We start from the raw sequence: 15,789 nt of genomic DNA, 5'->3' as shown, positions 1-15,789 counted from the left end.
GTCTACAAGGCTTCTGCACACTAGGTCAAATATCACAGCCAAGAGGAGCCTTGGGGTGGTTTGGTTTTGTTTTAAGTTTAGAACACACGCAAATCTGTCTCTTAGGTTTCTAATGTCTTATAAATTGAAGTTTATTCTTAGCACATTCCTCTTTATACAACCATATCGCTCTGTACAGTTGCCAGTGGGTTTAAATGCATTTCCCTCTCCCCAAGACTGTGCCCCAGAATAAGACAACAATATCTCTATAACAGTATCTTAAATAAATGCAAGGAGAGGAAACTACATGCCACACCTACCATCAAGGTCTACACACTTTGAGAATTAAATAATCTGGTGAGGTCCACAGTGTCTACTCAGTAAAGCTCACGTGAGCTGTCTTAACGCAGAAGAGGAAGGTAAGGAAGCTGGCCTGCTCCTTCTGCTCTGCTCACAACAAACATACAAGTACATGTCCCCAGGCAGCACGTGCTGTCTGGCTGACTCAAAGGTAGTCGATGGCCAGCGCTTCCTTACAGGTGTGTTCAACCCTGGCAAAGTTGTCCAGGTCAGCAGGTTGTTCCACTAAGTAGTAACCAGGACAGACATCCTCTTGGGGGGTGGGGGTGGGGTTGTGTGTCACACACAGACACGAACCAGGAATAGTGTCTTCTTTTTGGTTATGGTTTCCAGCAAGTTGGGTTTTGTTTTGGTGTCTCAGGTTTACTTAGGGAGGAGCAGATGAGTAGGGCACCTAGTGACAGAAACCGATCTAGGTCTCTAGGCTATATGGAGGAGGGAATGGGTGTGGGAGCACCAGGGAGAGGGTGGGGATGGGGGTGTGGGCTGTGAGTTTGTGCTTTCCCAGGCGGGCCGGCAGGGGCCGAGGCAGGGTTGGAAGATCGCATCTTGGTGTTGGGAAGTTTGTGGTCTTTCTTCCACTTCATTCTCCGGTTCTGAAACCAGATCTTGACCTGGCGCTCGGACAAGCAGAGCGTGTGGGCGATCTCGATGCGGCGCCGCCGGGTCAGGTAGCGGTTAAAGTGGAATTCCTTCTCCAGCTCCAAGACTTGCTGCCGGGTATAGGCGGTTCGAGAGCGCTTGGGCTCACCTCCGTTATAACTGGGGTTGACTGAACGCCAGAACCCCGAAAGAGAAGGCCAAAGAGGAAGGAGTAAAAGAGGAGAGAAGAGAGGAGATAGGGTGGGGAAGAGCAATCGGACATCATCATTATATAATAACCTGACACCAAGTTCACACAAGATACATAAAAACGGCAAAGAAAATGTTTCACAGGCTATTGACAACGGGAAACACCCGAGAGCCATAAAGATTGGTGCTGGGCATTGGGGCTGAAGAAAAGCTTCAAAGACACATGGCCGGGAGCCTCTGCCAGGGCAATTAAATTTATGGGGGCTATAATTACTGCCCTAACAGTTTGGCGTCTCGTAAATCTCAGGATAAAGGGACCCTGGGTACAAAAGGGTTCTCACGTTAGGACCAGGCTGCGGGCGGCGCGCACACACCCACAACCCAAGCACCGGCCAGATGGGGGTCCCCTCCCGCGCCCTGCCCCGCGCCCCCTCGCCCGCTGCCCTCCCGGCGGCGCCACATACCGGCGCTCACGTGGATCTTCTTCATCCAGGGGTACACCACCGGCTCCTTGCCCTTCGGGCCCGCCGGGCCCTGGTCCGCCAGCAGCAGCGGGCACGCGGGGGCGCTGCCCCCCGTCGCGACAGCCGGGGTGGTGGGGCCGGGAGCGCAGCGCCGAGGGGGCACAGGGGGCGCGGGGGGCGCAGGGGCCGGGCTGGGGTGCGCGCCGGGGGCCGGGGATTGCTCGGGTCGCGCGGGGCTGGCCCCGCGGCAGGCGTAGGGACAGGCGGCGGCGGGTGCGGGGTACAGGCCCCCGGGGTAGCTGGGCTCGCGCGCCCTGGGCGCGTAGTAGGCGGGGGGCTGGCGGGCCGCGTGCGGGTTCGGGGCCGGCAGGTGCGGGGCGCTCTGAGGCCGCGGGTAGCCGGGACCCCCGCCCACGCCGCCGTCCCCACCGCCCGGGCCACCGTGCGGTGCGAACTCCTCGAAGGGAGGGAACTTGGGCTCGATGTAGTTGGAGTTTATCAAAAACGAGCTCATGGTCATTAATTTGTGAAGTGCAAAAATACTAATTTTTCTCGCGGTGTCGTTTTTCTGCGCTCGCCGAGGCCCCTCCCCCTCTCGCCGCGCTTCCCATCCCCCCTCCCCCTCCCGGGCCCCGGCGCCCGCCCCTCCCCCCGCTGTCAAACGCCTGCCCCTCCCCCTCCCGCCGTCGCCGCCGAAGTTCGCGCCGCTCCTCCCCCGCCCCCGCGCGCTCTCCGTGGCCCTGCGCGCCCCGCCCCCCGTACCCCACGTGCTGCGACCCGGCCAATGGGAAATCCGCGCGCGCGGACCCGGATCAGGAAACGCGCGGGGGGATGCGTGATGGATGCTGCTAGCCACCCGGGCGGGAGGAGCGAACGGGGGCTTGGGTTCTTCGGCCCCCCAACTTGGATTCCGGCTGAGAGGTTGGGGCCTGGTAGACTGTGGGTCCTTTCGAGCCCTGTTCCTGCCCACGTCTGTCCTAGGCCTCTGGGCCTAGGCTGGTCGCCACGGTTCAGCACTGACCTCCAGTCCGACAGGCTTCGGGTGGTCCTCCCGAGAGTTCGAGGCCCTCCAGGAGAGGGAAGGGCATTGGGACCAAGAGGCAGACTCTGGCTTTTTATCCTAGCCTTGGAATAAAACGAAGGAGGCCTACAGACCCATTTTTCTCGCCCTTTGATTCTTTGCCCACTCTCTGCCCATGCACCCGGCTGCTGGGGAGTCCCTGCTTTGCGAAGCCAGGCTGGAGCTGCACAGGGAGGATGGGTGGATGGGCCGCTGGACAGTCCGGTCAAGGAAGTACAGTAAGCGAGGGCGATCCACTAAAACCTCATGGATACTTATTTTTTTCTTTTTTTTTTTTTCAGACGGAGAATTTGTACATCATTTTTCATTTAAAGATTTGGAACCTTCCTAAATTGCAGTTGATGGAGGTGCTGAGGAGAGCTAAACTTGTCTCCTTTACTAAGAGCTATTGTGAGACCTCCACCCTAGAGTGGGAATAGAGAGACGACGCCTGCACAAAACCCTGCTTCGAATACAGTAACTTCGCGTTTCAGAACATCCACCAAACAAAACCAAGTTTGAGATAGAATAAGACCCTTCCTGGTCTGATTGTCAATCGGGTCTTTTCTAACTTTTCCCTCCCTTCTCCTTTTGGATGGCGTTTCCTCAGGCAGTATCTAGAGCAAGGGCTGGATTTACAGGCCAGGCTGTAATTTCTGAATTGCTGAAAATTAGCATTTTAACGATATCAGAAGCTCCGGAAAGGAGGGAAAGGAACTGTTGCCTGGCATTTGGTAATTGAAATTTGATGGGTAAACTAATTATGCCATTATTAACAAATAAATTACTTATTAATTCCACCTAATGTTGATCTTTGAAGTAAATACTGATGCCTGATTCGTACTGTATTCGTCCTCTTTCTTCTGAATAGCAGACACGCCTAGATCCTTCTCATGGTAGTAAAGCAATGCTAAGGAGCAGGGCACCGTTCTAAAAATAACTCTCACGTTTGCATGCAAAGCAATTTCAGTTGGTGCACCTAGTTGATTTCTCAAAGAGCAGGATAGAACAACGGCCTTCTCATAACTGAGTCTCAAACGCAGACAAGGAAAGTTATAACCCAAGCCTAGAGACACTTCAAAAAGAATGTCCGTTCTGTCTTCATTCATATCTGTTACTCACTTGGGCTACTAAATACTGGGATATATCCTATTTGATAGATAGTCCTTTAATGCTTAGACACATAAAGACTATTATTGAGACTAATCTTTAAAGTAATTTAGGGAAAGAGGTTTTAAAAAGGATCATGTTAGTTTCTTACTGAAATTGCCCTGAAGTAGTACAAAGAGATTTTCCACACTGGGTGCACGTGGTGGTTAAGAGAGCTGTCCACTGACATGAAGCACCATGATATTTTTTTTAATGAAATTTGAGCCATAGATGGAAGTGAGCAAAGATTCTAATCTTTAGATATCCTCTCTAGACCGGAGGAGGGAAATCTAGCCTGTGGCACGGCTACTCTCAACTGGTATGTTTCTAGCAAGAAAATAGGTACATAAATTAGACATTTCTAACATAAGTAGCACACATATATACCACATATACATATATATGTATGTATATGTATGTATTGGACATCTGCTTATGTTTCAAGTTGGATGAAAAGCACGAGGAAAGGAAATCTTGTCTGTTCCTGGTGTCACCAACCTGGAGCACGGCAGTCCTAATCATGTCTGTTTAATATTATTTACAGACTCTAAAACACAAAATCCATGTTGTTTAGCCTCAGAATGGTCTACAAGGTTTCTATGTTCACGTATTAAGGAGTCACTGGCACTATTTTGTATACGGTTAAGCTAGATGACTCTGTTTCCTGAGGCTCTGTTACCTAAGGAGGATGGGCTTACACAGAATCCCTCAAGGCCTGTAACTCGTCTTTGAGCTTCTATCATAAACACAAACGGAGCCAGGACCACCAAGTGTTATCTCACACACCGACATTTTGACATTTTACTGCAAGATTTATGGCTGTAATAAACAATCTCAGTACCTTTCTTGAACCTTCCACAGCCTCCCTTTGCGAGCAAGCCATAGCAAAATCCCATTGAATCAAATAATCATTTGAAAACCAGTAAATCCAAGAAGCAGCTCTTGCCTTTACATAAGATCCAAGACACCAAACGAGGGGTAGAAAGGAACTAACTCAATTAGAAAAACAAACCAAAGTTTACCACAGCAGCATCTTGCCTGGGGAAAAGATGGGAAGCCCTGAAATGAAGCAGAGAGGGAACATGCAAATCTTCGCTCACCAACTGGCTCTAGTCCCAGGCGGGGTTGAGGCACTATCTTTTCCTTGGGAAGCTGCTAAGTACAATTGCTCCTTTCCATGTGCAGGGATAACATATATTCCCCAAATCGCTATCTTAAAACCCCATTAAGTGAAATAACTTTTCATCATGTCCTTACATCACAGATGGAGTCGAAGGGAGTCTGAGGGAGAGGGAGGGAGAGAAGGACCGCAGTGTTTGCAGCCTGGTTTGAATCTGATTTGAATCATTTTGAATATATTTGGAACAGCCTTCCCACTTGAATGCAACCCTGTCCCAAGTTTCAAAGTGACCGAACAGTGACACCGTGTTCATTTTGTTTCTTATTAATCTTACACATTGACAGTCTTTGTTAAGTCACAGGCTCGCCCTCACCAGCCGACATTTTCATATTTGTTAGACGCGCTGACCTGAAGTTCACCTCGGCCTTGGACTTTGCGCTTCTAAAAGGTCTATACAGTGTCTTTTAGAGAGCTGGGTGCTTTGCCCAGGTCAGTCCTTCCCAGGAAAAATCAAGGGGGAAGACGCAAAGGAAATGTAAGCATTATGGGATGTATTGACTGTATTTGTCCTTTGTTCTTTAGCGGGAGGGCCTCCAGGCAGTCCTCTATCTCAAGCACATCTCTAGGGTAAATTGGGGAAGGGCAGGATTTTAAACTGCCTGGTAGTGGCATTTAAGGGCTTCCTCCCACTCACACTAGGTTACAGAAAAACAACACTTGACCAGTCATTTTTTACCAATTAATTTGTTTTGGGTGTAATTTCCTGGTGATGGTTTAAAATAACGATATAAACCAGACATAAGGACTAATATTCATTTTAGAATTGTACATGACGCTTACCCCGGATTATATATGTCCTAAATGATCAAAGTTCTCTAGAGAGGTAAGCACTCTAGCAGTGGCGTCCACAGGTATCTTTTGTCACTAGTTAAAAGGGTGTTATTTTGAGTATTGATGCTAAAATGTTTCTTAAGGATGCCACATGGCTTTAATCAAAAAATACAATGAGAAATTCCATGGAAGAGACATAGTTTCTGGGTGAGAAAGTGGAGGCTGGGTTCTGAGTTCTTTTCATTTCAAGAGACCAGATGTGACACGCTCACTGCTGTGACAACAGTGACCATGGCTCTTTCCTGCCATCTCATCTGGCAAACCCCATTTTGGTCCAAGCTCCCTGTCAGAGTAAAAACCTGCACATTGCACAGTAGACATACTCTGGCTACTGGCTTCCATGAAGGCAGCATTTGAGAAATATTTATTTTACCACAGAGTACACACTTGGCACCATTAAATCTAATCAGCCTGAATGTGTAGGGTTGTCTTCAACATCCCTGCATGGTTGACATTTTGAGCTCTTAAGTTATTCCCAAAATTAAGAAGAAAATATATTTTATCTTTGTCACCACTGTTTTTCTACCTCCATCACTTGAAGGTCAATATATAGGAAAGGAAAATATGTTCCTTAAAAAATAGAGTCCAACCCAGACACTTAAAGCTAATCTGGATGCATGAAAAAATAAAATATTGGTTAACACTTCATTTGCAACAGACAAATGAGGCATGATTCCCCGTCTGCTTCTTAAACCCAGTGCTTCTTCTCTCTTCCACCCTCCCAGATCCTTAGCTCCCCTCCCATCCTCAGTCTGTCCTTCATCCCCACCCCCACCCTAGTCTACACTTATTATTTAGAAGTATTTTCTGGGGAACAGAAGCCGGGTGGTTTTACAACATGGCATAGGATGCAGGAAAGCAGCTTCCTGCCTGCTTCTGTACCCATTTGCAGATTGTAGCAGTCCTCTTATATCCTACAGTGGTTTAATGATAACTATAACAGAAAAACTTCAACAACGTAAACATAACGACACTAGTGAACATTTGTTTACTGGTGATGGAGATTTTAGGAATCCTACCCCTATCCTTAGGACTTCCACTTCCCTGCTCTGACAATCTTGGCATTTAGTGAGTTTCAGTTGGGGAGCAAGATTATAATAGCCCATGTTTGAAAATTGCCAAGAATACACTTTGCAAGATATCCACCCTTTTCTCCCACACTTTGGAGGTTACTATATATATTATATAAACATAAAACCAAAGCACTCTGGCCAATCAGAATCACTCTCTCTCTTTTTTTTCATATAAAGGAGGCATAATGAAACATTAGAAACATAGTCCTCTGATGAATTCTAAGCATATCTACTCTGTGACAAACCCACAAACCATTCTTGGTTCTCCAGCATTTAGTTTTGGTGTTTTGATAATCTATGCCTATTTACCTGCTGCTGTTCCCTCGGAATAGAAGAGATAACTCAATATGAAATACAGCATGTATTACTCCTGAAAAGAGGAATTTTCTATCCTTTCCTCCGTAATTGAGGTCATTCAACCACTAGGGTTCACCTGGAGTCCACACCGTGATACACGCGTCACTCCGAGCCATTTTATCTTTTGTGGTGATAGTCAAGATCGGAGCTCTAACATTGACATCAGACTCTGTCTGGGCGGATGACTAAGAGCGCTGCACAATGTAAACTTTTGACCCTCAACTTTTTGACCTGCAGTTGTAACACGCTAACCACAAAGATACACAGCACCCAGCCGCTTCTTTGGGGGAGGGGGAAGGGGCGCTCTGGATCTTAGGCAGTCCTCCCACCACTGCCTGTTGGAATTCGAGGATGGAGTGTATATTTTTGTGTATTTGTGACCATGTTTCCTGTCATACCAGCCTCCTGCTTCTTTTTTTAAGTCAAAATTTAGGAGCTAGATTCATTTGAAATCACTGGCAATTCCACTAACGAGGACAATGTAGGGGAGAAGTGGAGAATCTTTTGAAAACAAAAGTGTAGGAAAAGGGGGGAGGAGGGAAATCTGGCAGAGCGGATGGGGTGGATTTTGTTTTATTTAAAAATAAAGCCGCAGCCTTAATTGTTGGGAGACTTGGCCCAGGCAGGCCGGTTGACTGTGAACTTGTACTAAAGCGAGCTCTGCTGGCGATTCCTAGGGTGTGCAGATTTATCTTCTCTGCATTTACTTAACCCGGCAGTGAACTGCATGGACGCCATTTGTTAGGCGATGACAGACTTCACCTCCAGCAAAGGCTGCTTCACAAAATCTCAATAATTACCCAGTAACCTTCATAACAAATATTATTATTGAAAAGTCCAGTTTGTGAGAAAGGGATCTGATAGAGGAAGACAAAATTCTTTTCAGAAAACACTGAACAAAGCAAATCTGGGCTTCCCTTCCAGTTGTGGAGCTGAGGACTATGGACTCCCTCCCCTATTCAGTTCCTAGGCTGAACCACACTAGTGTCTTGGCATCCTGTTTACACTGGTGTCATTAACTAGAAGAACATTTCTCCCTTAGAAGCCAAAGGGCTGCAGACTAAGATACTCTGCCTTCTATGGAGAGCAAGCCATGGGTAGACCCCAGCCAGAGAAGGGAGATGCTGAGGGCATTTTGCAAGCTGAGAGAGTTGTCTTCATCTCTAACATCCAATCTTCTGTACTGTAGTTGTTTGGATGTAATATTATCCAGATCTCAGCAAATGAACACAACTGTTTCTACTAGAAAAACATCTCTCTCTCTCTCTCTCTCTCTCTCTCTCTCTCTCTGTCTCTGTCTCTGTCTCTGTCTCTCCCCCTTCAGAGCCAAATGAAGCAGGGCAAAGTAAGAAATCACAGGAGAAAATGAATCTTGGCATAATGTTGTGAAATTAGACCAGGGAAACCCTAACAAACCCTAAGTGTGACCAGAAGCTTCCTCTGATACTCATAATTGAGGGAATATATTCTTTTTGGATTGTAGAAACAAACAAGGCCCTGCACACTTCCGCCACCTTCTCCTTTTACAAGAGAGCACACAAATCTCTGCCCCCAGCTGAAGCTGGATATCTTCATAAAGCCCTCAGTGGGAAAGGGTTTTTTTCCCCTCTAAGTTCCTTTAAAAAAAAAAAAAAGACTCAGAAGAATCCACAAGAAGATATAACTCATCTACAAAATGAGCAGATACCCAGCCACCTTAAGTATGCTTCCCATGAAATTAGTAAGAAGGAAAAATTTCCAACAATAACAGTCACACAGATCGGACTGGATGCAGCATCTCTTAAAAGTCACTTAACTCCACGTGGATTGACCTGCCCTCTTAGATTCTACTTAATCCTTGTGAAGATTAAAACATACAGAAGTAAGCAAGCTGACAATACTCACAGCTTTTTTTTTTTTAATTTGTGGGAAAGAGCCCCAGGAATGTATTTGGTTACATATGATAACATCAGCCTTTTCATTCATCCCCACATCCCAGGGTGTGGCCAAGGGATGCTGTAGATACTTGCTTATTCCTAGATGTACCATGAACCTACCAGCACTTCTCTGACTCTTGTTTTTTGTTTGTTTGTTTGTTTGTTTGTTTGGGTTTTTTCTTTTGCTCCTTATTTCAACCACTGAAAAATTATACAAGTAATATCACCAGACATATAACCAAAACAGAACCACAACCCAACATTGTCTAATAACCCAAACTCAGAGCAGCAAAACAAACAAACAAAAAAAATACAGCATTCCCAGCCACAGCAGATAATAAGAACCTATTTTCATGTAAATTTTTTACTCTAGTTCCTGCTAAGGAGGTGGACACATCTTCCTTGGTACTGAAGTACCAATATTCACTCCACACAAAATAACTTCATGGATTCTTCAACTTGCCGTGAGTCAGGGAAAGTGGGATTTGTGAGAGAGCTTTGATTTTTTTCTCTTTTAAGTCTTTGGTTTTTTTCTTTGCATCTCTGAATTTGGGACTTCTGCAGATTTATGTTGAATGAAGAAGACTTCTGCATAATAGTACTTGTTGGTATTTCAAACTAACACTTCAAAACATTTCTCTTTAAGCACTTGGTAAATACCTTTACCAACGAGTACTTGAAGAAAACTACCTAGCTCCAGAGAAAAGGGAGAGCTCTTAATTTTATTTTATTGTTTTATTTTTTTATGTTTCATTTCTAAACACAGTTGGAAATTTTTGGCATAGCTCCTCAGACAGGATTGGGTGGAGTTTATTAGGTCTCTGGTGGGTACCTTTCCTGAGAAGACACCAGGACAGGCCAGAAAGTTCTCTCTTAGGCTTGTCTTGCCATTAAAGGACATGAGAGGCTGGGGCCCAGATGGAACTGTACCCAGGAAATTTATATTTTACCTAACTCCACTCCTTAGTGCAATTTTGGAGACTGTTTTTGGAAAACATAGATTATGTAAATTTCCTGGGATCAAACAGAAAGAACAAATAACAAAAGGGAAGAGGAAATCTCCTACTGACAAAGGAACAATTTCTCCCTAAACTACCCTTTATGATGTGTCAAGAAAAACAACCTAATGGCTCTGGGGACTTTTAAGTTGGGCATTTGAAGACACCTCAATTTCCCTTAAAACTTTAGGCACAGTTTTAGAAGAGAGAATTTGTCTGCATGTTGGAGAGGCTGTGTTTCTCTATCTTTAGTGTTATCTAGGGAAGCCCTTAAGTTGCCTTTCGAGGGTCCTGTGCATAGACGTCTTATTCCTACAAAGACAGGATGGGAATGGAAAGAAGGGAGGCAGGAGACAGGCAAGGCGGAAGAAAAGAAAGCGCTTTAACCCCTTTCAATTAGCCTGGGGATTCAAAGAATAAAGTTAAATCCGGCCATAAAGTTTATTGCTTCAGACTCACAGGCTGGTGAGAACACTACCAGTCAAATGAAAAGAACTAACAGGCGAACAGGGTTGGGCCTGGCCCAGTGCGGGGGAAGCAGAGTACCTCCTAGGTGGGGACCCTCTGTCCCCAACATCCTGTGGGTGCAGCCTGCTCCCTGCCACACAGCCAAGGCCCCAGCCCAGCTTCCACTCTCTCCAGTCGCTCTGAAACTCGGGCCCAAAGGCCGCCGCCTCAATTCAGTCCTGCCAAATGACCCTGGCCCGGCGAAGACATATTGCCACAGCCCCATAAGGAATCCCGCCAGTGTCGGCCTTCCCGGGCCTTTCATTCAAACTCTCCAGTTCAGTTCAATCCTCTCCTCCAGTGTCCCGCGTCCCTTCAACCCCGCGACCCCCAAAGAGCCTGGGCCTGACCAACCTTAGAAAGAGGGCCGGGGGTGGGGGAGCTGACTAGTTTTCACAGACAGACACATTTTCACGCACACAAAATCATCTTTTTCACTCCAGCCGGAGCAGCGGAAGTCATTAACATCCACGATTGTGCAGCAATTAAAGTTAGGCCTGGGAATGCGGCTCGGACACAGGCGTTCTTCACCGTGTGCCTCCACAAAACTGACTCTGGCTTTGCTAATTTAGGCAGGCAGAAGGAAAAGTTTGCTCTCCCATTTTGAATTCACAGACAGCTTCCCAGTTACTGAGCCAGAGAGAAAGAGAGGACAAGAAACTTTTTAAGAGTGCAAATAAACTCAAGAGGCGAGCTTACCTTAACATGGAGGGAGCCATTTTTCAGAGTTTTGAGAACTTGTGGTTTGGACACTTCTGGACCTAAAATTGACACTTTGAATGACCAGGCAGCACACGTAGCCTGCAAAAGAGTCAAATGGAGTCCAGCGTTAGTGAGATTATATGTTATGTGGTATATAATGTTGGATGTCAACTCCCCAAAACCATAAAACTTACTTTAATGGCCCCACGTGACGTTTTATAGCCAGTGAGCCGATCTGTCTGTGCTATGGATGATTTTACGATCTAATTCATAGACAAAACCCTATTCATTTGGCACCCAAATGTCATATAGCCGGAACTGGGGCTTATAAAGTTTACTGTTTTATAACTTTTAAAAGGAAAGACGGCATCCGTGTAAGCAGCCAGTAAATGTGCAAATCTCTAGTTGGGCTTTAGCTGCTCTGAGGAGTTTCCCAGTGGAGCTAGGATGGGGTAAGTACTTTCCATTTGTAGCAAATTAATTGTAGCAAAAGAAGCCAACTGGTTCAGTAAGAGTAGAGGGACTGAGTGCTGGGGTTGGTGAGTGGGCAAAGGGTTTGGAATCTACAGCCTGGCAGAGAAGCCTCTTCAGCAAGGCCTAGGATCGCCTCAGGAAGGAAGGATCTCTGTGGGCCGCAGTGTGGTTATAACAAAGCCCTGCTTCTCTTTCTCTTCCTCTCCTGTTTGGTACAAAGTTAACTTGGTTTCCTCAGAGATGGACAAGGTGGACTCAGGCTTTGGAACCTCCTACAGCTTTTCCCACCTTCCTCTGACCTGAGTTTTCTGATGGTTCAGAGTTAGAAAGGCTCTGAGTCAAGATGTTGGTGAAAAGCCCCACAGTGAATAGGCAGGCTGCCCAGGTAGCCTCAGACTCGTCAGCTTACAGCACTACTGGACAGACAGAAAAGCAGAAAGAGCGGCTTGCTGTTTGGCAGAAATCAGACCAAGAGAACTTACAATAGAAAGTTTATTTATTTTTTTGTTTCCAGTCAGTGTTTTTTTTTCCTTAAAAACAAATACAAAAAAAAAAAGCTGATCACAGTTTGCTGAAACAGCCAGACTTGGACAATATTTGTAACTTTTTCACAAAAACATACATCACTGAAGCTGCGCTTATAAGAGCCACTTCCAGAGTTCGTGCAAAGGGTCCTACAAAGGCACGCAGGGACACACCGCTTGGAGTCACAGTTTTTGTCACAGAGCCACTAGCCACTACACGTTGAACAAGTTAAGTTGTGTCTTATCAAGTCACCTCTACAACAGCATTAATTACACAAGGAATATAGGTAGTTTGAATAAAAATATCTTTAACAGCTTGGAGCTATTGAGACAGGAACACTCCCACGCACATGCACGTTAAAACAACCCAAGTGCAACAACACACAACATTGGCACTAAACGAGGTCAAAGGGGGGCTTTTTTTGTGTGTGTATTTTGTTTTTTTTTTCTCTCTTTTCTTTTTTTGTTTTAGTTACTTCAAGTAACACAGCTTGCTTCATATAAATAAGTTAAAACATCTATTTTTTTTTCAAGACAAAGCCATTCAGGACAAAGACATGAAGAGAAGCAGATCTACTTATACAGGAGCTATAATGGCAATAAACAGGCTCATGATTAAAAGATGAATTAGGGCAACGAGAACAGGGCTTCTTCACAGAAGGAACACAAGGGGAGTTTCAGAAAGTCACCTTAGTACTGACACTACGGAGGGCTGCTCCGCTACTACTGCTCAGTACTTTGGCCGCTCAGATGCTCAGGGGCGGAAGGCCCCCCCTGCGGCCGCCATACTCATACTTTTCAGCTTATTATCTTTTTTCCACTTCATCCTCCTGTTTTGGAACCAGATTTTAATTTGTCTCTCGGAGAGGCAAAGGGCATGTGCTATTTCAATCCTTCTTCGGCGGGTCAGGTAGCGGTTGAAGTGGAATTCTTTCTCCAGCTCCAGGGTCTGGTAGCGCGTGTAGGCCGTCCGGGCCCTTTTGCCTTCTGGGCCACCTATGTTGTCTGCAACAGAAAAGTCAGCGGTTTAGCCATCAACTCCTCAGCACCTGGCTCCAAAAGTCAGCCAGGGTCCTGAGCTGGGGAGAAGGCTCAACAAGTTCTCCCTCCTCACCCACCCTTCCCCGAGTTTCCTTCCCCCTTCCTTTCTGGCGAGAAAAACAACGTGATATGGACTCTGGGAACAACCGGCCCACCTGAGGCAGGAACTCTGTGTTTAAAGACGGTTTAGCTTCCCTCGCCCCCCTATTCTGCTCTTAGGCCCTGTACGAGTTGTCCTAAGCAGGGGCACTGCCCTCTCAGTCTGCCCACGGCTCAGAAACGCACCAAAGCACTGTGGTTTTTTTTTTTTTTTTCCCCTCAGTTCCCAAGTGGCCTCTAGGTCACCCTCAGTTAAAGTTCCAGCCGTGCTGGCCGCCTCCTGTTCCAGCGTACGCTTGGGGCGCCCGATTTCTTTTTCTTCCCTTTCCTTCGTTCTCCCTCTTACCCCCAAACTTCAGAATCCCGCCTGCCCTCGCCTGGCTCGTTCCCCCCAAGCCCCTTTTAGGGGGCTCTAATTAGTAACGCTGTTTCCCCAGCGTAGCCTTTCCCATAAATTATCTACCCTGACAAGCCCGATACACGGCCCCTACTGCCATCCCTACCTCTCCATGCCTACTCCGCTGGCCTGACCCTGAAGCGAGTTCCGAGGCACTGGGGGTTCCAGATGGAATTTCTTCCTCTTTCAACATCTAAACTTGCTCGGCCACCCCATTTTCCTCCCTCCCCTCTCCCCAGTATCTGTAAATGCAGAATGCTGCTGCAGTAATGGGGAGGAAGTAAAGAGGAAGGCAGGGAAAGGAGAGGCAGGGAGAGGCTCTGCTGGCTGGAGAGAGGCGAGACAAGGAGAGAGACCCGGAGAGAGGCTGCAGAGAACAGAGGGTGACCAAGACCCGCGCCCCCACGGACGCGTGGATCAGAAAACGGCTGGCTTTACCGTGACTAATGTGCAGCTTGCGCATCCAGGGGTAGATCTGGGGCTGAGCGGGCGGCGCCGGGCTCGGCTCGCTCTGGGCGCCCGCCTGCTCGCTGCTGGCAGGGGCGTCCTCCTCGGCTGCCGACGCCGTGCCAACCCCCTCTCTGCTGCTGATGTGGGTGCTGCCGGCGTTGGCCGAGGCGCCGCTGGAGTTGCCCAGGGAGTTTTTCCCGCCGTGGTGGCTGTCGCTGCCGGGCGAGGGGGCCACCGCTGAGCAGGGCAGCGGGTCGGGCGGTGGCGAGTGCGTGGACGTGGCCGGCTGGCTGTACCTGGGCTCGGCGGGCGCCGCACTGGCCCCAGCCGCGTAGCTGCGGGCGCGCTCGCCGGAGCCAAAGTGGCCGGAACCCGAACGGCCGACGCTGAGATCCATGCCATTGTAGCCGTAGCCGTACCTGCCGGAGTGCATGCTCGCCGAGTCCCTGAATTGTTCGCTCACGGAACTATGATCTCCATAATTATGCAACTGGTAGTCCGGGCCATTTGGATAGCGACCGCAAAATGAGTTTACAAAATAAGAGCTCATTTGTTTTTTGATATGTGTGCTTGATTTGTGGCTCGCGGTCGTTTGTGCGTCTATAGCACCCTTGCACAATTTATGATGAATTATGGAAATGACTGGGACATGTACTCGGTTCCCTCCTACGTAGGCACCCAAATATGGGGTACGACTTCGAATCACGTGCTTTTGTTGTCCAGTCGTAAATCCTGCCTGATGACCTCTAGAGGTAAACTCGTGCACTAATGGGGGAGTTGGGTGGAGGCGAGAGGGGTGGCGCGCGCGCCCTGGGCGCGTGCCCGACACCCGCCTCCGCCGTTCAGTCGGACTCGAGCGCCACCCGCTGGAGACTGGGCGCATCGCTTCGCTTCCGACCTCGGGCTGCAAGGGCCGGGGTCGAATTGAGGTTACAGCCCATTATGGCAAAATTATTGCATTTCCCTCGCAGTTCCATTAGGATGTACCAATTGTGAGGCCGTCAGCTGCCGATCGCACGCCCGGCGAGGATACAGAGGATTAGGGGGAGGTGGTGACTTAGAATTATTTACAACAACTTTATTTCCCCGGCTTTGTATCCCCTCTTATTTTTGTGTAGAGGTTGGGGTCGGTTTGCCCGCCTGGCCGGCAGCTGTGAATTTTGAAAACACAGATATCACCTTCGAGGAAGGGAAGACGATTTAGCCAATTGACGAAATAAATCCTGCCCACAGCAGCAGCCACAATTACGGCTGTTTTTGTGAGCGCATGAAGGGCAGTGTTCCTGCCGCTCTTAAACCACAGGCGTCTATTAAAGACAGCTTTTGTGTAGTGTTTCTCTGAGGCGAGGTCAAATTCCATACACTTGTATAACCAGAATCATTTTTTCTTCCGTGTAAATATGTTTTTTATGTCATTAGTTTGCTATCTGATTTGC

The 15,789-nt window shown here is 47.7% G+C and overlaps 3 protein-coding genes and 1 long non-coding RNA gene across 5 annotated transcripts in view; 1 reads left to right on the top strand and 3 right to left on the bottom strand.

Annotated features, from left to right (window-relative positions):
• The window catches only part of Hoxa3 (homeobox A3), a 43,883-nt gene that overhangs the window by 19,993 nt on the left and 8,101 nt on the right, over positions 1-15,789 (bottom strand). For both annotated transcript variants that reach the window (XM_076913333.1, XM_034518811.2), the window contains exon 2: positions 11,366-11,467. The gene's annotated coding sequence lies outside the window, so the exon portion shown is untranslated. The remainder of the gene's footprint in view (positions 1-11,365; positions 11,468-15,789) is intronic.
• Positions 24-2,181, bottom strand: Hoxa4 (homeobox A4). The gene is made up of 2 exons (XM_034518818.2): positions 1,596-2,181; positions 24-1,111 (listed from the first exon to the last, which is right to left on the bottom strand). Exons 1-2 carry the CDS (start codon positions 2,113-2,115, stop codon positions 765-767), a joined length of 867 nt encoding a protein of 288 aa, XP_034374709.1. The 5' UTR covers positions 2,116-2,181; the 3' UTR covers positions 24-764.
• Positions 2,363-3,455, top strand: LOC143434511 (uncharacterized). Its single transcript, XR_013104017.1, has 2 exons — positions 2,363-2,516; positions 2,958-3,455. It is a non-coding gene; the product is annotated as an uncharacterized LOC143434511 (long non-coding RNA).
• On the bottom strand, positions 12,319-15,236 carry Hoxa5 (homeobox A5). Its single transcript, XM_034518813.2, has 2 exons — positions 14,342-15,236; positions 12,319-13,371 (listed from the first exon to the last, which is right to left on the bottom strand). The coding sequence occupies exons 1-2, from the start codon at positions 15,234-15,236 to the stop codon at positions 13,121-13,123; spliced, it is 1,146 nt and encodes a 381-aa protein (XP_034374704.1). The 3' UTR covers positions 12,319-13,120.

Source organism: Arvicanthis niloticus, chromosome 15, assembly GCF_011762505.2.
Source record: "Arvicanthis niloticus isolate mArvNil1 chromosome 15, mArvNil1.pat.X, whole genome shotgun sequence".
Lineage (NCBI taxonomy): Eukaryota > Metazoa > Chordata > Mammalia > Rodentia > Muridae > Arvicanthis > Arvicanthis niloticus.
Note: the sequence above shows the minus strand (reverse complement) of the source record. Positions and strands in the feature narration are given on the sequence as shown.

Bases quoted from the DNA above. Each gene is read 5' to 3' on its own strand.
- Hoxa4 (XM_034518818.2), bottom strand. From the start codon at position 2,115: ATGACCATGAGCTCGTTTTTGATAAACTCCAACTACATCGAGCCCAAG. The intron at 1,112-1,595 runs GTATGTGGCGCC...TCTGGCGTTCAG, and splicing joins GAAGATCCACGTGAGCGCCG to TCAACCCCAGTTATAACGGA.
- Hoxa5 (XM_034518813.2), bottom strand. From the start codon at position 15,236: ATGCGCCCAGTCTCCAGCGGGTGGCGCTCGAGTCCGACTGAACGGCGG. The intron at 13,372-14,341 runs GTAAAGCCAGCC...TTTCTGTTGCAG, and splicing joins CAAGCTGCACATTAGTCACG to ACAACATAGGTGGCCCAGAA.